Consider the following 25,461-nt stretch of genomic DNA (forward strand, 5'->3'; position numbering starts at 1 on the left):
TATCTATCTATCTATCTATCTATCTATCTATCTATCTATCTATCTATCTATCTATCTATCTATCTATCTATCTATCTATCTATCTATCTATCTATCTATCTATCTATCTATCTATCTATCTATCTATCTATCTATCTATCTATCTATCTATCTATCTATCTATCTATCTATCTATCTATCTATCTATCTATCTATCTATCTATCTATCTATCTATCTATCTATCTATCTATCTATCTATCTATCTATCTATCTATCTATCTATCTATCTATCTATCTATCTATCTATCTATCTATCTATCTATCTATCTATCTATCTATCTATCTATCTATCTATCTATCTATCTATCTATCTATCTATCTATCTATCTATCTATCTATCTATCTATCTATCTATCTATCTATCTATCTATCTATCTATCTATCTATCTATCTATCTATCTATCTATCTATCTATCTATCTATCTATCTATCTATCTATCTATCTATCTATCTATCTATCTATCTATCTATCTATCTATCTATCTATCTATCTATCTATCTATCTATCTATCTATCTATCTATCTATCTATCTATCTATCTATCTATCTATCTATCTATCTATCTATCTATCTATCTATCTATCTATCTATCTATCTATCTATCTATCTATCTATCTATCTATCTATCTATCTATCTATCTATCTATCTATCTATCTATCTATCTATCTATCTATCTATCTATCTATCTATCTATCTATCTATCTATCTATCTATCTATCTATCTATCTATCTATCTATCTATCTATCTATCTATCTATCTATCTATCTATCTATCTATCTATCTATCTATCTATCTATCTATCTATCTATCTATCTATCTATCTATCTATCTATCTATCTATCTATCTATCTATCTATCTATCTATCTATCTATCTATCTATCTATCTATCTATCTATCTATCTATCTATCTATCTATCTATCTATCTATCTATCTATCTATCTATCTATCTATCTATCTATCTATCTATCTATCTATCTATCTATCTATCTATCTATCTATCTATCTATCTATCTATCTATCTATCTATCTATCTATCTATCTATCTATCTATCTATCTATCTATCTATCTATCTATCTATCTATCTATCTATCTATCTATCTATCTATCTATCTATCTATCTATCTATCTATCTATCTATCTATCTATCTATCTATCTATCTATCTATCTATCTATCTATCTATCTATCTATCTATCTATCTATCTATCTATCTATCTATCTATCTATCTATCTATCTATCTATCTATCTATCTATCTATCTATCTATCTATCTATCTATCTATCTATCTATCTATCTATCTATCTATCTATCTATCTATCTATCTATCTATCTATCTATCTATCTATCTATCTATCTATCTATCTATCTATCTATCTATCTATCTATCTATCTATCTATCTATCTATCTATCTATCTATCTATCTATCTATCTATCTATCTATCTATCTATCTATCTATCTATCTATCTATCTATCTATCTATCTATCTATCTATCTATCTATCTATCTATCTATCTATCTATCTATCTATCTATCTATCTATCTATCTATCTATCTATCTATCTATCTATCTATCTATCTATCTATCTATCTATCTATCTATCTATCTATCTATCTATCTATCTATCTATCTATCTATCTATCTATCTATCTATCTATCTATCTATCTATCTATCTATCTATCTATCTATCTATCTATCTATCTATCTATCTATCTATCTATCTATCTATCTATCTATCTATCTATCTATCTATCTATCTATCTATCTATCTATCTATCTATCTATCTATCTATCTATCTATCTATCTATCTATCTATCTATCTATCTATCTATCTATCTATCTATCTATCTATCTATCTATCTATCTATCTATCTATCTATCTATCTATCTATCTATCTATCTATCTATCTATCTATCTATCTATCTATCTATCTATCTATCTATCTATCTATCTATCTATCTATCTATCTATCTATCTATCTATCTATCTATCTATCTATCTATCTATCTATCTATCTATCTATCTATCTATCTATCTATCTATCTATCTATCTATCTATCTATCTATCTATCTATCTATCTATCTATCTATCTATCTATCTATCTATCTATCTATCTATCTATCTATCTATCTATCTATCTATCTATCTATCTATCTATCTATCTATCTATCTATCTATCTATCTATCTATCTATCTATCTATCTATCTATCTATCTATCTATCTATCTATCTATCTATCTATCTATCTATCTATCTATCTATCTATCTATCTATCTATCTATCTATCTATCTATCTATCTATCTATCTATCTATCTATCTATCTATCTATCTATCTATCTATCTATCTATCTATCTATCTATCTATCTATCTATCTATCTATCTATCTATCTATCTATCTATCTATCTATCTATCTATCTATCTATCTATCTATCTATCTATCTATCTATCTATCTATCTATCTATCTATCTATCTATCTATCTATCTATCTATCTATCTATCTATCTATCTATCTATCTATCTATCTATCTATCTATCTATCTATCTATCTATCTATCTATCTATCTATCTATCTATCTATCTATCTATCTATCTATCTATCTATCTATCTATCTATCTATCTATCTATCTATCTATCTATCTATCTATCTATCTATCTATCTATCTATCTATCTATCTATCTATCTATCTATCTATCTATCTATCTATCTATCTATCTATCTATCTATCTATCTATCTATCTATCTATCTATCTATCTATCTATCTATCTATCTATCTATCTATCTATCTATCTATCTATCTATCTATCTATCTATCTATCTATCTATCTATCTATCTATCTATCTATCTATCTATCTATCTATCTATCTATCTATCTATCTATCTATCTATCTATCTATCTATCTATCTATCTATCTATCTATCTATCTATCTATCTATCTATCTATCTATCTATCTATCTATCTATCTATCTATCTATCTATCTATCTATCTATCTATCTATCTATCTATCTATCTATCTATCTATCTGTCTATCTGTCTATCTGTCTATCTGTCTATCTGTCTATCTGTCTATCTGTCTATCTGTCTATCTGTCTATCTGTCTATCTGTCTATCTGTCTATCTGTCTATCTGTCTATCTGTCTATCTGTCTATCTGTCTATCTGTCTATCTGTCTATCTGTCTATCTGTCTATCTGTCTATCTGTCTATCTGTCTATCTGTCTATCTGTCTATCTGTCTATCTGTCTATCTGTCTATCTGTCTATCTGTCTATCTGTCTATCTGTCTATCTGTCTATCTGTCTATCTGTCTATCTGTCTATCTGTCTATCTGTCTATCTGTCTATCTGTCTATCTGTCTATCTGTCTATCTGTCTATCTGTCTATCTGTCTATCTGTCTATCTGTCTATCTGTCTATCTGTCTATCTGTCTATCTGTCTATCTGTCTATCTGTCTATCTGTCTATCTGTCTATCTGTCTATCTGTCTATCTGTCTATCTGTCTATCTGTCTATCTGTCTATCTGTCTATCTGTCTATCTGTCTATCTGTCTATCTGTCTATCTGTCTATCTGTCTATCTGTCTATCTGTCTATCTGTCTATCTGTCTATCTGTCTATCTGTCTATCTGTCTATCTGTCTATCTGTCTATCTGTCTATCTGTCTATCTGTCTATCTGTCTATCTGTCTATCTGTCTATCTGTCTATCTGTCTATCTGTCTATCTGTCTATCTGTCTATCTGTCTATCTGTCTATCTGTCTATCTGTCTATCTGTCTATCTGTCTATCTGTCTATCTGTCTATCTGTCTATCTGTCTATCTGTCTATCTGTCTATCTGTCTATCTGTCTATCTGTCTATCTGTCTATCTGTCTATCTGTCTATCTGTCTATCTGTCTATCTGTCTATCTGTCTATCTGTCTATCTGTCTATCTGTCTATCTGTCTATCTGTCTATCTGTCTATCTGTCTATCTGTCTATCTGTCTATCTGTCTATCTGTCTATCTGTCTATCTGTCTATCTGTCTATCTGTCTATCTGTCTATCTGTCTATCTGTCTATCTGTCTATCTGTCTATCTGTCTATCTGTCTATCTGTCTATCTGTCTATCTGTCTATCTGTCTATCTGTCTATCTGTCTATCTGTCTATCTGTCTATCTGTCTATCTGTCTATCTGTCTATCTGTCTATCTGTCTATCTGTCTATCTGTCTATCTGTCTATCTGTCTATCTGTCTATCTGTCTATCTGTCTATCTGTCTATCTGTCTATCTGTCTATCTGTCTATCTGTCTATCTGTCTATCTGTCTATCTGTCTATCTGTCTATCTGTCTATCTGTCTATCTGTCTATCTGTCTATCTGTCTATCTGTCTATCTGTCTATCTGTCTATCTGTCTATCTGTCTATCTGTCTATCTGTCTATCTGTCTATCTGTCTATCTGTCTATCTGTCTATCTGTCTATCTGTCTATCTGTCTATCTGTCTATCTGTCTATCTGTCTATCTGTCTATCTGTCTATCTGTCTATCTGTCTATCTGTCTATCTGTCTATCTGTCTATCTGTCTATCTGTCTATCTGTCTATCTGTCTATCTGTCTATCTGTCTATCTGTCTATCTGTCTATCTGTCTATCTGTCTATCTGTCTATCTGTCTATCTGTCTATCTGTCTATCTGTCTATCTGTCTATCTGTCTATCTGTCTATCTGTCTATCTGTCTATCTGTCTATCTGTCTATCTGTCTATCTGTCTATCTGTCTATCTGTCTATCTGTCTATCTGTCTATCTGTCTATCTGTCTATCTGTCTATCTGTCTATCTGTCTATCTGTCTATCTGTCTATCTGTCTATCTGTCTATCTGTCTATCTGTCTATCTGTCTATCTGTCTATCTGTCTATCTGTCTATCTGTCTATCTGTCTATCTGTCTATCTGTCTATCTGTCTATCTGTCTATCTGTCTATCTGTCTATCTGTCTATCTGTCTATCTGTCTATCTGTCTATCTGTCTATCTGTCTATCTGTCTATCTGTCTATCTAGCTATCTGTCTATCTAGCTATCTAGCTATCTAGCTATCTAGCTATCTAGCTATCTAGCTATCTAGCTATCTAGCTATCTAGCTATCTAGCTATCTAGCTATCTAGCTATCTAGCTATCTAGCTATCTAGCTATCTAGCTATCTAGCTATCTAGCTATCTAGCTATCTAGCTATCTAGCTATCTAGCTATCTAGCTATCTAGCTATCTAGCTATCTAGCTATCTAGCTATCTAGCTATCTAGCTATCTAGCTATCTAGCTATCTAGCTATCTAGCTATCTAGCTATCTAGCTATCTAGCTATCTAGCTATCTAGCTATCTAGCTATCTAGCTATCTAGCTATCTAGCTATCTAGCTATCTAGCTATCTAGCTATCTAGCTATCTAGCTATCTAGCTATCTAGCTATCTAGCTATCTAGCTATCTAGCTATCTAGCTATCTAGCTATCTAGCTATCTAGCTATCTAGCTATCTAGCTATCTAGCTATCTAGCTATCTAGCTATCTAGCTATCTAGCTATCTAGCTATCTAGCTATCTAGCTATCTAGCTATCTAGCTATCTAGCTATCTAGCTATCTAGCTATCTAGCTATCTAGCTATCTAGCTATCTAGCTATCTAGCTATCTAGCTATCTAGCTATCTAGCTATCTAGCTATCTAGCTATCTAGCTATCTAGCTATCTAGCTATCTAGCTATCTAGCTATCTAGCTATCTAGCTATCTAGCTATCTAGCTATCTAGCTATCTAGCTATCTAGCTATCTAGCTATCTAGCTATCTAGCTATCTAGCTATCTAGCTATCTAGCTATCTAGCTATCTAGCTATCTAGCTATCTAGCTATCTAGCTATCTAGCTATCTAGCTATCTAGCTATCTAGCTATCTAGCTATCTAGCTATCTAGCTATCTAGCTATCTAGCTATCTAGCTATCTAGCTATCTAGCTATCTAGCTATCTAGCTATCTAGCTATCTAGCTATCTAGCTATCTAGCTATCTAGCTATCTAGCTATCTAGCTATCTAGCTATCTAGCTATCTAGCTATCTAGCTATCTAGCTATCTAGCTATCTAGCTATCTAGCTATCTAGCTATCTAGCTATCTAGCTATCTAGCTATCTAGCTATCTAGCTATCTAGCTATCTAGCTATCTAGCTATCTAGCTATCTAGCTATCTAGCTATCTAGCTATCTAGCTATCTAGCTATCTAGCTATCTAGCTATCTAGCTATCTAGCTATCTAGCTATCTAGCTATCTAGCTATCTAGCTATCTAGCTATCTAGCTATCTAGCTATCTAGCTATCTAGCTATCTAGCTATCTAGCTATCTAGCTATCTAGCTATCTAGCTATCTAGCTATCTAGCTATCTAGCTATCTAGCTATCTAGCTATCTAGCTATCTAGCTATCTAGCTATCTAGCTATCTAGCTATCTAGCTATCTAGCTATCTAGCTATCTAGCTATCTAGCTATCTAGCTATCTAGCTATCTAGCTATCTAGCTATCTAGCTATCTAGCTATCTAGCTATCTAGCTATCTAGCTATCTAGCTATCTAGCTATCTAGCTATCTAGCTATCTAGCTATCTAGCTATCTAGCTATCTAGCTATCTAGCTATCTAGCTATCTAGCTATCTAGCTATCTAGCTATCTAGCTATCTAGCTATCTAGCTATCTAGCTATCTAGCTATCTAGCTATCTAGCTATCTAGCTATCTAGCTATCTAGCTATCTAGCTATCTAGCTATCTAGCTATCTAGCTATCTAGCTATCTAGCTATCTAGCTATCTAGCTATCTAGCTATCTAGCTATCTAGCTATCTAGCTATCTAGCTATCTAGCTATCTAGCTATCTAGCTATCTAGCTATCTAGCTATCTAGCTATCTAGCTATCTAGCTATCTAGCTATCTAGCTATCTAGCTATCTAGCTATCTAGCTATCTAGCTATCTAGCTATCTAGCTATCTAGCTATCTAGCTATCTAGCTATCTAGCTATCTAGCTATCTAGCTATCTAGCTATCTAGCTATCTAGCTATCTAGCTATCTAGCTATCTAGCTATCTAGCTATCTAGCTATCTAGCTATCTAGCTATCTAGCTATCTAGCTATCTAGCTATCTAGCTATCTAGCTATCTAGCTATCTAGCTATCTAGCTATCTAGCTATCTAGCTATCTAGCTATCTAGCTATCTAGCTATCTAGCTATCTAGCTATCTAGCTATCTAGCTATCTAGCTATCTAGCTATCTAGCTATCTAGCTATCTAGCTATCTAGCTATCTAGCTATCTAGCTATCTAGCTATCTAGCTATCTAGCTATCTAGCTATCTAGCTATCTAGCTATCTAGCTATCTAGCTATCTAGCTATCTAGCTATCTAGCTATCTAGCTATCTAGCTATCTAGCTATCTAGCTATCTAGCTATCTAGCTATCTAGCTATCTAGCTATCTAGCTATCTAGCTATCTAGCTATCTAGCTATCTAGCTATCTAGCTATCTAGCTATCTAGCTATCTAGCTATCTAGCTATCTAGCTATCTAGCTATCTAGCTATCTAGCTATCTAGCTATCTAGCTATCTAGCTATCTAGCTATCTAGCTATCTAGCTATCTAGCTATCTAGCTATCTAGCTATCTAGCTATCTAGCTATCTAGCTATCTAGCTATCTAGCTATCTAGCTATCTAGCTATCTAGCTATCTAGCTATCTAGCTATCTAGCTATCTAGCTATCTAGCTATCTAGCTATCTAGCTATCTAGCTATCTAGCTATCTAGCTATCTAGCTATCTAGCTATCTAGCTATCTAGCTATCTAGCTATCTAGCTATCTAGCTATCTAGCTATCTAGCTATCTAGCTATCTAGCTATCTAGCTATCTAGCTATCTAGCTATCTAGCTATCTAGCTATCTAGCTATCTAGCTATCTAGCTATCTAGCTATCTAGCTATCTAGCTATCTAGCTATCTAGCTATCTAGCTATCTAGCTATCTAGCTATCTAGCTATCTAGCTATCTAGCTATCTAGCTATCTAGCTATCTAGCTATCTAGCTATCTAGCTATCTAGCTATCTAGCTATCTAGCTATCTAGCTATCTAGCTATCTAGCTATCTAGCTATCTAGCTATCTAGCTATCTAGCTATCTAGCTATCTAGCTATCTAGCTATCTAGCTATCTAGCTATCTAGCTATCTAGCTATCTAGCTATCTAGCTATCTAGCTATCTAGCTATCTAGCTATCTAGCTATCTAGCTATCTAGCTATCTAGCTATCTAGCTATCTAGCTATCTAGCTATCTAGCTATCTAGCTATCTAGCTATCTAGCTATCTAGCTATCTAGCTATCTAGCTATCTAGCTATCTAGCTATCTAGCTATCTAGCTATCTAGCTATCTAGCTATCTAGCTATCTAGCTATCTAGCTATCTAGCTATCTAGCTATCTAGCTATCTAGCTATCTAGCTATCTAGCTATCTAGCTATCTAGCTATCTAGCTATCTAGCTATCTAGCTATCTAGCTATCTAGCTATCTAGCTATCTAGCTATCTAGCTATCTAGCTATCTAGCTATCTAGCTATCTAGCTATCTAGCTATCTAGCTATCTAGCTATCTAGCTATCTAGCTATCTAGCTATCTAGCTATCTAGCTATCTAGCTATCTAGCTATCTAGCTATCTAGCTATCTAGCTATCTAGCTATCTAGCTATCTAGCTATCTAGCTATCTAGCTATCTAGCTATCTAGCTATCTAGCTATCTAGCTATCTAGCTATCTAGCTATCTAGCTATCTAGCTATCTAGCTATCTAGCTATCTAGCTATCTAGCTATCTAGCTATCTAGCTATCTAGCTATCTAGCTATCTAGCTATCTAGCTATCTAGCTATCTAGCTATCTAGCTATCTAGCTATCTAGCTATCTAGCTATCTAGCTATCTAGCTATCTAGCTATCTAGCTATCTAGCTATCTAGCTATCTAGCTATCTAGCTATCTAGCTATCTAGCTATCTAGCTATCTAGCTATCTAGCTATCTAGCTATCTAGCTATCTAGCTATCTAGCTATCTAGCTATCTAGCTATCTAGCTATCTAGCTATCTAGCTATCTAGCTATCTAGCTATCTAGCTATCTAGCTATCTAGCTATCTAGCTATCTAGCTATCTAGCTATCTAGCTATCTAGCTATCTAGCTATCTAGCTATCTAGCTATCTAGCTATCTAGCTATCTAGCTATCTAGCTATCTAGCTATCTAGCTATCTAGCTATCTAGCTATCTAGCTATCTAGCTATCTAGCTATCTAGCTATCTAGCTATCTAGCTATCTAGCTATCTAGCTATCTAGCTATCTAGCTATCTAGCTATCTAGCTATCTAGCTATCTAGCTATCTAGCTATCTAGCTATCTAGCTATCTAGCTATCTAGCTATCTAGCTATCTAGCTATCTAGCTATCTAGCTATCTAGCTATCTAGCTATCTAGCTATCTAGCTATCTAGCTATCTAGCTATCTAGCTATCTAGCTATCTAGCTATCTAGCTATCTAGCTATCTAGCTATCTAGCTATCTAGCTATCTAGCTATCTAGCTATCTAGCTATCTAGCTATCTAGCTATCTAGCTATCTAGCTATCTAGCTATCTAGCTATCTAGCTATCTAGCTATCTAGCTATCTAGCTATCTAGCTATCTAGCTATCTAGCTATCTAGCTATCTAGCTATCTAGCTATCTAGCTATCTAGCTATCTAGCTATCTAGCTATCTAGCTATCTAGCTATCTAGCTATCTAGCTATCTAGCTATCTAGCTATCTAGCTATCTAGCTATCTAGCTATCTAGCTATCTAGCTATCTAGCTATCTAGCTATCTAGCTATCTAGCTATCTAGCTATCTAGCTATCTAGCTATCTAGCTATCTAGCTATCTAGCTATCTAGCTATCTAGCTATCTAGCTATCTAGCTATCTAGCTATCTAGCTATCTAGCTATCTAGCTATCTAGCTATCTAGCTATCTAGCTATCTAGCTATCTAGCTATCTAGCTATCTAGCTATCTAGCTATCTAGCTATCTAGCTATCTAGCTATCTAGCTATCTAGCTATCTAGCTATCTAGCTATCTAGCTATCTAGCTATCTAGCTATCTAGCTATCTAGCTATCTAGCTATCTAGCTATCTAGCTATCTAGCTATCTAGCTATCTAGCTATCTAGCTATCTAGCTATCTAGCTATCTAGCTATCTAGCTATCTAGCTATCTAGCTATCTAGCTATCTAGCTATCTAGCTATCTAGCTATCTAGCTATCTAGCTATCTAGCTATCTAGCTATCTAGCTATCTAGCTATCTAGCTATCTAGCTATCTAGCTATCTAGCTATCTAGCTATCTAGCTATCTAGCTATCTAGCTATCTAGCTATCTAGCTATCTAGCTATCTAGCTATCTAGCTATCTAGCTATCTAGCTATCTAGCTATCTAGCTATCTAGCTATCTAGCTATCTAGCTATCTAGCTATCTAGCTATCTATCTATCTATCTATCTAGCTATCTATCTATCTATCTATCTATCTATCTATCTATCTATCTATCTATCTATCTATATAAAAGTCAAAATTTGTATGTATATGATTTATGGTCTCCCAAATGGCTTAACCGATTTCCGTAAAAAATTATACACAGTAGGGATTTGTTATGGGGTGTGTTTGTGTGCTATTAGTTAGAGATTATTTGCCCGCCAGAAGGCGCTTTGGAACAAATTGTGGTTTCCTCCTATTTCGTTGAAAATCGCAGCAACGCACGATGGGTATTAGCTAGTATAATAAAGAATTTAATTCCTATGTGCTTTTAGTGGGTAGAAACTAAAAAAATGCTTACACCCAATTTGCATTCCAGTCGCGATTTCGCCCTTCAGGAACCACCATTTGCAAAAGGGCTAAACCGTGAACATAATTTTCAGAAGGGCGCGGTCACTGGCAGCACGGTTGCTGATGGTTGATACGCGGTTTTTTATTGTTACGCTTAATTTTTTTTTTTGAAGTGTTTTCTTGTTTATTTTTTCCAAAAAAAAAATTGAATCATCTTATTAAATGCGGTATCTTGTGTAATTCATACGAGTTCACGTATTATAGTGCTTACAAAGTGATAAAATCAGCCTTCGAAATTGTGGTTTTTACAAGAAATCTAGCCATTTCGAGCCTTGTTGCTGTTTATGGTGGTGGTGGTGGTGGTACTGGATCTTGTACTAAATATTCTGATGTTACTGCTGGTGCGCTGTGATGCCTATGTTTCTTATGGTATTCATAGCGCGAAAAATTGCCTGAGTGCGATGATATCACGTGCTCTAGTATCTACAGTCGTTGTGCTCATCGGTGATATCGTGGTCCGTGTGATTGTTGGTGTGTTGTGATATTTGATAGGGCGGTCAGTTTTCATGTACCTATACAGCCAATAGTTCATATGTCTTCTGCTCTGCTCTGGTTGAACGAACGGCTTTGGCTAGAGCGGTAAATGCTTTAATGCGACCGTTCAGCACACAATTAAATCATAGTGATCTAGATTCGCAACGGTGGTGTTATCGGTTTTGCTGATAGAGTTCCCCAACTGTATGGCTATACATCAAATAGATCGTGTGCAGTATGTGTTGCTCTGTTTAAAAAGGCAGTTTGAAATCAGGCTGTAGAAACTAGTGCATGATTGTGTATTTTCTGCTTGGCGTTTGAGTAGTGTACGGGAGCCTGACGTTCATCGCATTATAGTGTGCTAGTTTTGCATGTTTCGATAGTTTTTAAGTGGTAAAGAGGCTGTAAGCGCATGGTACGCACCACTCTCCCAATGGATAGCAGTGACGGTACCTTAAATCTGGCTGATTTCTTGCACACCGCTCGCGTAAGTTTTGACAACAATAATACACCTATAATAGTGTTCTCGTTGTGTTTATTTCCTTATCACATATATACAAATATAATCAACTGTCTACGTTTTAAACTTACCAACGCATAATAGATATGAAAAATAATAACTCATCAATGATTTCTAAACTTGAAAATGAGTTGAAAAAATCAGTGTCCAGTGCCGTGGCTCATGAAATGAATAGCGTTAGAATGGAAGTGAAACAAATAACAACTGCAATAGAGGTTTCTCAGGAATTTCTGTCTTCGAAATTTGATGATATCGTACAAGATTTTAATGACTTGAAGGCTGAAAACGAAAATTTGAAACAAGAAATCTTAAACTTGAAACAATCCAATGCTACTCTCAATGGAATTGTTAATAAACTAGAACTCAACGTTGATAAAACAAATAAGCTGGCAACTTGTAACAATGCGATGTTATTTGGCATTCCTGTGCTTCCTAACGAGAATGTAACTGGCATCGTATCAAGAACATTTGCAAACATTGGTATGTCTCTAACTCCTGATTCTATTGTATCAGCAGCCAGAATATTCACAACAAATAAATCCGTTAGCTCATTAACTCCAATCAGAATTGTTTTTAAAAACTCAGATCTGAAGGATGAAGTCTTGAACAAAAAAAATCTTGTTAAGAAATTGCTCTCTACGTCGATTAATAAATCACTGTTGCTCAACGGAAGGCCCACCAATATATCGATTCGTGACAAACTTACGCCGCTTTCCCTTGAACTTTTAAAAGAGTTGAGGGAGACACAGGAGATTCTCAATATCAAATACATCTGGTCAGGCAGGGGTAGAGTAATCTTAGCCAAGAACAGGGGCGGTGAAAAACTTTACGCCCGAGTGGGTAGAAAGCATAGGGTGAGGGGTCCATTAGTAACGATTTTTCCCTTTTCGCAGTGCACACGCTTACATTACATTCACATTAGATCACGTTCGTTTATGTAAATGGAATTGTCGTACATCGATGTTTTCAAATGTGTGTAGTGCGAGATACAAGCGCTGCGCATCTAAATTTTTTGAAACGGTTCAAAATTTCGAGTGGGTAATTACCCACTCGGTTATTTGCGGTATGGGTAGTACTACCCATACTACCCAAGCTTTTCGCCGGCCCTGGCCAAGAAGGACGATGATGCAAAACCGGAACTTGTCAGAAATAGAGAAGACCTTAGTCGACTAGTAACCAACTTCATGAATGCTTCCATGCCGATCACATCTCCTTCTCCTAAGAGAAAGAGAAATGTCAATGCGTCTCATTAAAAATGTACTTGTAATGTTTTGTGTTGTTTATACGAATTTTGAAATGGAGGGTTTAGTGAATGTTTTTCACGATAACATAAGTGACTTTAATTCACGCTACAATGAAAAAATGTTAAATGTTTGAGAATAGTTCAATGGAATATACGAGGAATGAATGACTTGGAAAAATTCGATAACATACTTTTTGGCCCAATGTGATGTAACTATTGATTTGATTGTCATTAGTGAAACATGGATAAATAATGAAAATACCACTGTATACAAAATTCCTGGGTTTAATGCCACGTTTTCTTGTAGAGACTCCTCTCATGGCGGGTTAGCAATATTTGTTAGTGATAAAATAGGACAAAACATAATTAAAGATGACGTTATTAATGGACTACATACTATTCATATTGAGCTTAATGCTGATGGATACTATGCTGACATCATAGGTGTATACAGGCCACCTTCATTTGACTTTACTAGGTTCCATGATCTGTTGGAATCCTGGCTGTCAATCTCGAAAAAGAACAAACCATGTTTCATTATTGGAGATATGAATGTACCTATGAATCTATCAAATAACAATGTTGTTTCTCGTTACCGCAATCTTCTGGAATCCTATGGTTTCATTTGCACCAATACCATCCCAACTGGGCCATCTAGTAACAATATACTTGATCATTTTTTATGTAAATCAGAATATGCATCTGGCCTACGAAATGATACTATTTTTACTGATGTTAGCGATCACCTGCAAGTAATATCATCAATAAGATTAAACGGAACTAGACAAAAACAAATACTCACCAAGAAACTAATTGATCATAGTAAACTTAACAGGATATTCAATCATTATATTGATAGCATATCATGCGTACTCAAGCTGAGATCTGTATGTGACCGTGACCAGGTGGCTCCAAATGAGAGCTATTTGGTAAAGGGGTGTGTGGTGGGCCATGCAAAAAATGGGCTAAACTGACTTTGTCTTGCTAAGTAGGGCTGAGTAAATGGGCGAGCTTGACAGTTTACTTTTTGATAGGGCTCAGCAAATGGGTGTATAGAAACCCAATGTAAATGAAAGGGCGCGTGCATCTTTTCTTCAAATTTCATAAAAATATAGAAATATTCGAATGTTTATGTGCAACAACTATCGAGTAGACATGATCATAGTAGATATTGCTTATCATTTATATAATAGAACCGCCGTTTAAAGAATAATTTTGTGAATATTACCCGTACGCCCCGGTTCTGTCTAAAAATGTACGTTTAGCCTTTATATTCCATATGAGAAGACGGGCCTAAATCGAAATCTCGAAGAAAATGCTTGTTTCGCCGTTTAGTTTTTTTTAATTATAAATCGATCTAAAAACCATGTTAACTAATGTGCACCTCAATCTTGTAGTATTTTTGTCGCGTAATGTCATAATTGCGAAAACGCAGTTTGTTTACATTTGCGATTTAAGTCCTAACGAAAGATCTATGTCGAATTCATCCAAACACACCAAAGCGGTAAATCTAAAATATATGATGTTATTTTGGTATGCTATATGGAATATCATTGGTACACCGGCAGTGTTGGCAAGAAAAGTCATTTTTTGGCATTGAGTTCGAACTATCTAACTTTGAACAACTATAACTAGTTTTAGAGCCATTCAAACACCATGTATCCTTCGGCAAAGTTGTTCAGCGCATCCTGGGCTATAATTCTAACTAATTAATTGAATACTGCAGGAAGAATTGTAGTCTGTAAAATTGAAAATGCTAAAAAGTAGGTTTTCTTATACTAATTTCCATACAAATTTCAAACGCAATACGCTATGCCGGGTCAAAACCAATCGACCCCAAATGGAACAAAAAAAGGGCTGTGCTCGATTGATGTGCTTATGATTACGTCTTTCCATATAACAATGCCCCACCCTAATCAGGAAACATTTGAAAGTGTGCTCTAAGTGGTGTATTTAAGGCTTAAAGTGGAGAACACGAGTGCAACAACTCCACGGAAACGCTCACGATCGCATAGCAACTAAATTATTAGTCGTATTTCTGAAATCGACTAGTTAAAATTTGGTACAGCTAATCGATTGTTGATTTTTCTAATTTGTCATTTTTGTTTTTGGGTCAACAAAACAGTGGCTGAAACAACTAGAATATTTGGTTGAAAATATGATGCTGTCAGTTAGCACAGATACACACCATCCGACTCACCTCATCAAATCAGTTGTAACAACTAATGTTGTTGTTGATTTCAAGAATGGTGCGAGTGGAAAATGATAACCAAGTTGGTTGTTTCAATCAATTGTTTTATTATTTTGCTTTTCAATTAGCTGTAACAGATAATGAATAACTTAATTATAATATGGATTTTCTGGGTATTAAGTATAAAAAAGCAAATTTTTAATTGAATTCGTTTATTGCTCGAAGCATACATATATTCTAATCAATGAATTACATTGCACATATCATCAAAAAAAAAATTAAATTGCACATATCATTAAAATAATCCAAAACCAAGATAAATTCTTTTAGTAATAGAAAAGTAGACTGCGAACAAGTAGCCTTGAAAGATGCGGACAGCTATCATGGATCCCATGCTGGACACGGCATGTGTGACGTACAACTAAAATAAATCGAACATATCAATTGAAATTCAATTCATATTTTCCTAAACTATTTTTAGTGTTCAGAGAAAGTATTTAGTTGAATGAATTCCTGATGGACAAAAAATTAAGAAAAAACAACACACTTTGTACTTTAACCTATGTTGTTTGTAAGATGGAAGTGTGTTAAATATAATACTTTTTGCTTTTAAATTATATATTTATTATTGCCATTTTAACATGAGAAAAATACACATACGACATTTCAAATTCACTTGAAAGTTGATTTTGGTGTAAAACAGGAGGATTGATTGACCACTGCCGTGGGAGATCCTGCCATGCACTGAGATATGATATGTACATAACACTTCTGACGCAATAAGTGCTGTTAAATTAGATTTCCTTACCGACAGTCCTATGTTCGTACAATTTCAGAACCCTACATTCCTGTGAAAACAAAAGCAGGAGTAAACATTGATTAGTCAGTTATAGTACGTGCAACTTGTCGACATTCACCAACTTTGCATTGAGCTACTTAAGGTCGTTGTATTCAAGGCCTCCTAATGTCAGACTGATCCAGCATCCGAAATACATTCGTTGAACAAATCGCATGATCCGTTTTTCCCTTGTAGTTTGATCTGCAAGATAAACAACATTCTAACATTCTATATTCGTTTGAAGATTGCTTTTATTAAGAACTTACTTGAAGAAATTCTGCTCAATTAATTCTTCGAAATATCTGGACACTGGATAAAACCGAGGTGCATCCGATTGAATGCCGTTTTCGTACATGATCGACACACCTGTTTCTCCTGGCAACGGAATCGAACTGAATTCAGATGAGTCGTCTGGCTGAACGTACTCCTCGTCCGATTCTACAATCTAATGCGGCTTCCACATCAAACATTATTCATGATCTTATATTCACGTTTCTTTGGATCTAACCAGAGGTACTTACACAAAAAAGGGTAATTGTTCCGAATCGCGGCTTTTTCGAAAAGAGGGTTAATTTCTTTTGGAAATGGTTCTAAATGGCCTATTTTATAACAAGCAATGAAAAAAAAATCGGGGGGAAAGCTTTAAAGTAGTTTAAACTGGAAAAATAAGTTGTTTCCACTTACCTTTCTAACAATGGCATTGCTCATGAGAAAGTAACCTTAAGGGTGAAGGCAGTGTGATGCGGCTTTGCCGCATAGTCGAGTCCAAGGATTCGAAGCGGCGCAAAGCCGCTGAGAAGCCGACGGACAAGGTGGTTTTGATCGTGCTATCGAAGGGTGCAATCAAACCTGTAATCCACTCGTTTGCCCGGTGTACTCAAACATAGGGGCTATCCGTAGTTTAAGTCCGACTAAGCGGTAGCGAAGTCGGACAGCATGACAAAAAGCGATATGGCGTAGCCACGTTAGGCATTAATTATTTTTTATTTAGTAACAATAGGATAGTATTTATTTACAAAAATAAAATGTTGTTTGAGCCGAATGTGGCTACGCCACATCGCTTCATTCAAGTGCTGTCCGACTTCGCTGCCGCTCAGTCGGACTTAAACTAGGGATAGCCCTAGGGGCAGATCACTCTAAGAATGTGTAACAAATTTGCATCAAATTGAAAAAATGCATTTAATTTCCATTTTTGCATCAGCTTTGCACTGTTTCGCAAAAAAGTTTGTTTAACAAACGTCCTACGCTGATCCACTTTGTTCGACGTTTGGTTAAATGAAGGGCTAGTTTTTCTGTAGGGTTTTGACGTCTTACACGCAACGCAAACAACATTGCACGCAACGCAAAAACATTGCACGCAACGCAAAATACATTATGAATTTCTATTTTGATGGAAATAAATGCATTTAATTTCGCTGATTTTTAAAAATGCATCGCAAGTGATCTGCCCCTAGGGATAGCCCCTATGTTTGAGTATACCGGGCAAACGAGTGGATTACAGGTTTGATTGCACCCTTCGGTAGCAAGATCAAAACCACCACGTCCGTCGTGGTAATTGTTCCGAATCGCGGCTTTTTCGAAAAGAGGGTTAATTTCTTTTGGAAATAGTTCTAAATGGCCTATTTTATGACACGCGATGAAAAAAATTTGGGGGGAAAGCTTTAAAGTAGTTTAAACTGGAAAAATAAGTTGTTCCCACTTACCTTACTAACAATGGCATTGCTCATGAGAAAGTGACGTTAAGGGTGAAGGTAGTGTGATGCGGCTTTGCCGCATAGTCGAGTCCAAGGATTCGAAGCGGCACAAAGCCGGTGGTTTTGATCTTGCTACCGAAGGGTGTAATCAAACCTGTAATCCACTCGTTTGCCCGGTATACTCAAACATAGGGGCTATCCCTAGTTTAAGTCCGACTGAGCGGCAGCGAAGTCGGACAGCACTTGAATGAAGCGATGTGGCGTAGCCACATTCGGCACTGACAACATTTTATTGTTGTAAATAAATACTATCCTATTATCCTATTATTATCCTATTGTTAATCCCTAATGTGGCTACGCCACATCGCTTTTTAAACTAGGGATAGCCCCTATGTTTGAGTATACCGGGCAAACGAGTGGATTACAGGTTTGATTGCACCCTTCGATAGCAAGATCAAAACCACCTCGTCCGTCGGTTTCACAGCGGCTTTGCGCCGCTTCGAATCCTTGGACTCGACTATGCGGCGAAGCCGCATCACACTGCCTTCACCCTTAGCGTCACTTTCTCATGAGCAATGCCATTGTTAGATAGGTAAGTGGGAACAACTTATTTTTCCAGTTTAAACTACTTTAAAGCTTTCCCCCCGATTTTTTTTCATTGCTTGTTATAAAATAGGCCATTTAGAACCATTTCCAAAATAAATTAACCCTCTTTTCGAAAAAGCCGCGATTCGGAACAATTATTTATTTCAATATACCGTGCGATGAGTATATATTACATAAATAGAACAATATGTCATTTACAATTCTTATATAAATGGTTTATACAATTACAGATAAACTACACTTCGTTATTCGGGCATGTTCACTCGTTTGCATAATTGCTTAAATTGAGCTCAGCGAACAACTTACGGATCGGTTTAAAATATATGAGAGGAGAGCTTGTAACAAACCACTCATGATAGTCCTCAGGAAAAGGGTAAATGCGACATACCGTTGAAGGTTCGAACAGCCTCTAGTTCCTATAGACAGCGAGAATTTTCTGCTGAATCAGACGGACACTCCATGATATGTTGAGAAAGACATCTGCCTTAACAGTATTAACATACAGAGTTTTCTGTCGAAGTTTCAAGTCTTTATTCTTGTTGTGGGAAATGCAGGCTATTCCTATGGAACTTGCCACCCGCTACATCAGTCGCAACATCACTACAATAAGAGTATTATCAAAAAAACTGTAACTGATCCACATGTCAGGAGTTCAGTTCTGTTTTGGGACAAGGTAGACTGACTTTTTGAATTATCACATTTAGATTGCAGCAGAAATGCGATTCTAAACGTCCCTTATCTTACCTACATGTTAAAAGGTATAGATACAATCGCTGCTCTCATTGTGAATACGATAATGTAAACATCTGCTTGGCAGGATTGTTGCTCTAACCGAATGTTGGAGGTCAGTCATAAGACTCCATAACCATCAGGATATGATTGAATGTGGCTGATTGGAATAATGTTTACGATCAAATCAAGTCAATGGTTTCGATTATGCCAATATATGTAGGGTGATGAGCCTATTTTCACCATACTAAGCAAGGTGCCTCACTAATTCGATAATTTCTTGCATTACAATCAATAGAATGCGTAAAAATTGACATCAACCGCTTTGCTTCGTTGTTAAGAACCAATATAATAACACAAATGCGTTGAAAACAGTAAAATTCTCGTGTTTGAGCACAATGAAAACTCGAATCGAGTGCCCCTATTGTTGCGCTACCATTTGACTCAATGCGTTGAACAAAGATGGCAGACACTGCTCTAACCAACGGCTTCAAATGGGTAGGGTGATAATAGAAACATGGCGCAAATAGGCTCATCACCCTACATGCGCATGTCCAGGAGCTTGCGTTGAAGCCAAATATACTGATTCCTAGGCAAATTGTTCAATGAAACATTCAGTACTGTACGAAAGTAACAACGAAACTTGTAGAATAGATTGTGGTCGAACTGTAATAGACAATGTATCATCGTTTCTGTATCATTGCGGTAGTGATGTCACTTGATAAAAGCAACCATTACAGATGCACAATAAGGGCAAGAAATCAGTACATTCTATAGAGAAAATAAACGTCCCGAAGAGCACGTGTATCAACGTGTTGAAGCCTAAGTCTCAAAAAATTTCAGCAAATTGTTTAGGTTTCATTTCACTAATTTAGACACACAAGCAGTGTTACGAAATTTCAAAATCAGTTACCTATTTCTGCTTGCATTTACCGAAACCGACATTCAGATTCAACGCCTCTCTCATTCATTCACTTTCCAACTGACTGAAATTTCATGCAGAATCGAATGCTTGAGTGCAGAGGAAACATAAATTCATTCACCAACCAAAACATTCATTTGTTATTATGTCGATAGGTTGAAGGCAGAAGTTAGCATCTTGTACATTTTCGAGCATAAGTGAACTGCGTAATCTATATCTGGTGCACTTTTGATCAATAATCCCTATCAGAGCCAGCATAGAAAGAAAATTCACTTTGCTTCTGAAACCGAACATGTCCATACCTGAAAGCGCTGCGTCGGGAGAACGAATGACAATGGAAACGAACCAAAAAATTCATTCATCGCAGCGGGCATGAATTGAATTTCGTTTTCTTACAAATTCATGCCGCGATGTCAATTTTTTTAAGCTCTGCACACAAGCTTATAAATTGAACGAATCGGAACATATGGTAATTTGTATAATTACTCACTCTTGATTAAGTATATTTGTTAATTATTAATAATTTGCAATTCATATGAAGCGTGTAAGTTTTTGATTTAAATTTAACAACTAAAGAAATTACTAGATTTTAGTTGTTGTCATTCATCATCTACTTTATGGCGCGTGTGTCTTAGATATAAAATAAAAAATATTTTTCAAGAGTCGTTTATTGAAATGCACCATGCGAATCATTGAAGATCGTATTCACTTCAAGATTTTTCAGCTAAAATCTAAAAATTTCGAAACAAAAATTGGGTTTGTTATTATGTTGTATATTAAATCTTGTTTGTGTTACTTCTTAGCACTGGACAAATGTACTTACGACTCTTCAGCACCAATATGGCTGTTTGTTTAATAAAAACCTTAATTTCAACAAAATTTATTATTACACATACAATCATTAAACACTAAAACCACACATTCATAAATAAACCTTTGTTTTGACTCGATCGAATAATATTAATATATTTTTCATGTCGATTCAGTAACCCAACGTTAACTTTTAGTACCTGGCCAGATTATTTTCGGTTGATATATTCGTATGTTTGAACTTCGTGGATCTTTATAAGAGCATGATGAGTTGTAATAAAATTTCAACAAATCTCTTTTTGAACTGTTTCGCCGAAAAAGGACATACAAGATACATATGGGACTGCCTATCAGATTAATATTTATATTTCTGGTTTTTCGTTCGAGGACCAGTCGCATGACAGAATGTATTATCTGACAAATTAATTACAAATGCTTAAAAAAAATTTTAAATATAGGCTTACCTCACTAAATTCACTCGTTCAAAGTAGTGTTTGAAAATGCACTTCATGGTTTTAAGGTTGCACAGAGAAGACCGAAAATTCGCAAACGAAAAAAGCAGTTTTTTTCCACACCGTATGTCAGATCTTCATAAAAATCAATCAGCGTATGTAGAATGTTGTTAGAGTACTGCTGATTGATTTTTATGAAGATCTGACATACGGTGTGGAAAAAAACTGCTTTTTTCGTTTGCGAATTTTGCGCATTCTCTGTGCAACCTTAAAACTGACTTATTGATCAGCGAAACCAACCACTTTTAATTAGGCTCAACATTTTTGGAAAATAAACATTGCCAGCAAACCGACATATCCTTTTCAACTAAACTAAATTGGCAATGCAATTTTTAGTTTGCTTTTTTGCTGTCTGTATTTTCAGGAAACTGACAGCTTTCAAAAATAACAATTTTTTTCAACCAATCAGTGATGCGAAAATCAACAAAACAGTTGTAATAACAATTTTTAGTTGAAACAGCTAAGACATAAAACAACAATTGCAATATTGTAATTTTATGCTTGCGGTTTTCCGTGCTCGTTGAAAAAGATAAGTGATTTGTGTTGAGGATTTTTTTCAGAAGCCATTGAATAATCAATGACTTATCGGCCAAAGAAGGTTGCATATCCATATCTAAAAGGGTTCCCAATAATGATTTCAGTAGATTCCTAATACATGGTACTGTTAGTTCAAATTCGTGTGACACCCGCCTGATTGGAACGAATTATTTTACCATTTCGGTGGTACAACTAATTATGTGGTGTCTGTGTGTTACAACCACATACAGCATTCAGCTTGAATTGGTGATTTAAAGGTGGCTGGGTTTTAGAAGGGGCACCCCTCGATAGGTTTATTAAAGATGTTTGAGACAAACATTCCAGGTAATATTTTGTGAAATCTTTGCGAAGCCTATGTAAAAGTCTGTGCGGGTCTGTGTTGGGGAGAACGTACAATTTTGTCTCAAAACATGGTGGCGACCTTTATTTTAGTTTCCACACGAGACAAAAATTGATCGTGAGGTTAAAAATTGAGAAATCCGTGTTTGTCTGTGCATTATTACAGCAAACTGTGGAAATCTGCAATTTTAGAAATTTGTGTAGCATATTGAAAACCTGTGAAACACAGAAAAATAAGTGCACCTGGCATCCCTGATTGGAATTGTGATGAGTTGTTTTCAAAACGAGTATACTGTGGAGAACATGCGTGGATGAGAGAGCGCTTGCTTGTATGTGGTGTGAAAGAGAATGATTCTTGATTGTACAGTTTTTCGTCTCCTTCATTCGTGTTTCGGCTGTTTCTTGGTTTTCCATTCAGATTTGTGCTGATGTTCGTACGCGTTCGCACCCATACTCATTTGATTTAGTTTGATACATGTTGGTGTAGGATGCCTTGGCTTAATTGCATTCAGGTCGACGTGATGAACAGAAGAACACGGTCTCGTATATTTTGCAAGCAGCCTTTTACATGAAATGGCGTCGGTTCGTCTTGTCAGGGTTTGGTGTATAATAATTAATAATACCTGGAGACCTGCAAATAGAAGCATGTATTCGCTTTCTCTTCCATTAGGGATGATCCATAAATGACGTAGCATTTGTTGAGTGATTTTTAACACCCCCCTCTCCCATCGTAGCATTTCGTCACAAAATTCTATATACCCCCCTGATAATTACGTAGCTTGAAGGTAACCCTCACCCCCTCGTTGTCCCCGTAAAAAAATTAAAAAAATCAAAAACGATGTTAGTTAGACGAAACTGGTAAGATTGTCGTGACATCAGGTCAACCCCTATTCCCCTTTAAAAAAGCTACGTAGCATGACATGACCCCCTACCCCCTGTCGTCACACATCATCACAAAACACAAAACTTCCCCCTCCCCCATATAATGCTACGTCATTTATGGATGGTATTAAATCAGTCGCTTTTTCGTTTGCTCCAACTTTTTGCATGATATCAGAGAAGAGAAGTACCACTTCGAACAAAAAAATTACGAAAGTTCTCACAAAAGCGAATCGGATTTGTTGCTGGTTTTCCTTGCTTTGATTTGAGAGTGCACCCGTATGACGTTTCAACTTGTATAACTTTTGAGACTGGCTCGTATAAATCGTTGCAGGCGGTAAGGTCGAGCTTCGCTAAAGCGTACAGTAAATAACAGAAAATGTATTATTGCGTTTCGTATCATAGATTTTACTTTTCTGATTGATATTATTCCACTGAGAACTGACATACAAGTAAAGTTTTCAACTTGTGTAAGAAATAAAACTGTCGTTTTGAAATGACAACAGCAGGTAGCAACTTGCCATTGGTCGGCGCTTCGATGGCCCAGCAATCGCTATACGGGACTTGTGTGCAAACTTGGATACAATGGTGATTCACGCATGCGAACCTGTATGCGATGGTGATTTTCAACATATTTTCATTTAAATGTTTACAAAGGTTTTTGGGGAAAGTTTGTTCTAGCTTATATGTCTGTTCTCTGTGATTATGCTTATTGCTGTATGTAATCATTGAACGCTCGTTTTCTAAAACGACATCATCTGTTATTTTTGCGGGGCGTCCGGAGAATCATCCAGTTTCAACGGAATGTTCTCTGATTACCTGGTCCGCTTTTATTAATTTTGCATATTGAAGAGTAACTCGTAAGGAACCTTTGTTAAGCAGCACATGATTGCAGAGCCCTCTTTCTAACTAGTGGAACGTGATCTTCCGCATGGGTGGTGGATTTTTCCATTTGTCATGAACATTACTTGTGATAATTAAGCTGAAGAAGTAAACTTTTTTTCTGAATTCCAATCCAATGCAGTGACAGCTAATGTGAGTACTTAAGGTCACAAGAGCACTTAGTACATATTAGGGGATCCAATGGAAGATTTTGTCGTGATAATTCAATTTTGTAAAAAAAATATTTGTAATTTTTCAAACAAAAAAAAAGAATAAAAAAAAAGTTCGATAAAACGTCAACTGCATCGGAAAAAAAAGAAAACAGCATATGGCTTAATGACCCAATGAACGTATACAATCTCGCCATCGTCGGTCTTAACAGCAGTTGTTTTCTCTAACAGTAACTATTTTTAAATTTATTTTAGAAAAAATCTTTAACTTGGCTGCTGAGTAACTGATTAATAATAGCTTCTCGGTACGCAGATCTGAAAAGTGTGTAGCAGCGATGCCACAAGTACATATTTATCTAGAAAGGCACAGATTTTTCGAGTATTTTTGGTACAAATTCTGTACGATACGGATAACATATTTTTGTAAAAAAGTACAGTTTGGTACAGATTATTTTTTTAACACGACAGGTAAAATAATTTAACACTGCAGGGTCAAATAAAACAACCTCGAGAATAAGTTCTTTTAACTTACTTTTGAGTTGTGCGTCGCTTTCGCACTTATTAGTGTTGTCAAAAACAAAACGAGAGATTCGACTCAGTCAAGGTGGACTTGAGGAAGGTACTTTTGAGTTGTTTGGAGTATACTTAAAATTAGGTAAATTCAACTTAAATTTGAGTATAAAAAACCTGTTTTAATCCACCTAGCGGTGCAATTGTGCCTTTCTCATTTCTCTAAACTATGGCACGGAGGCTTTTTATGTTCAACATAATTGTGGAAATGTCTATTACATTCTTAGTACACTTTGCACTTATATACAATGGCATGCCAGCCACGAACTTGATGAGCTACGTTACGACGGTGAAACACTTGAAACAAAAAAATATCATACTCCATTAGCCTAATCAGCATTAGATCAATGTTATGTGTCCCATGAACGAACGACTCCCCAGCTTAAATTGGTATGCTTTGTGATACAGTGGTGGTTTAAAGATGATGGGGTTGAAAGGGAGGGGTATGAGGGCTGGATGGGGTGGTGGTCTGAGGGGTGATTTAAAGAGATTTTTAAAGGAGGGGTGTGAACAGTAGAGGGGGGGTGTAACCCCTCTCCGTAAACCATCAACTACGCCCCTGTTAAAATCCAGAAACCTTATGCGAGTCGAAAA

At 35.8% G+C, this 25,461-nt stretch overlaps 1 protein-coding gene across 5 annotated transcripts in view; it reads left to right on the forward strand.

Moving 5' to 3' along the window:
* The window catches only part of LOC131682791 (probable cytochrome P450 303a1), a 202,671-nt gene that overhangs the window by 80,766 nt on the left and 96,444 nt on the right, over nt 1–25,461 (forward strand). The window contains exon 1 of one of the 5 annotated variants that reach the window (XM_058964543.1): nt 11,829–11,912. The exons of the other annotated variants lie outside the window; for them this stretch is intronic. Coding sequence (XP_058820526.1) covers nt 11,838–11,912 — 75 coding nt within the window. The 5' untranslated portion in view covers nt 11,829–11,837. Of the gene's footprint in view, nt 1–11,828; nt 11,913–25,461 lie in introns of those variants that run through there. 5 annotated transcript variants of the gene reach the window in all.

Source organism: Topomyia yanbarensis, chromosome 2 (assembly GCF_030247195.1).
Source record: "Topomyia yanbarensis strain Yona2022 chromosome 2, ASM3024719v1, whole genome shotgun sequence".
Lineage (NCBI taxonomy): Eukaryota > Metazoa > Arthropoda > Insecta > Diptera > Culicidae > Topomyia > Topomyia yanbarensis.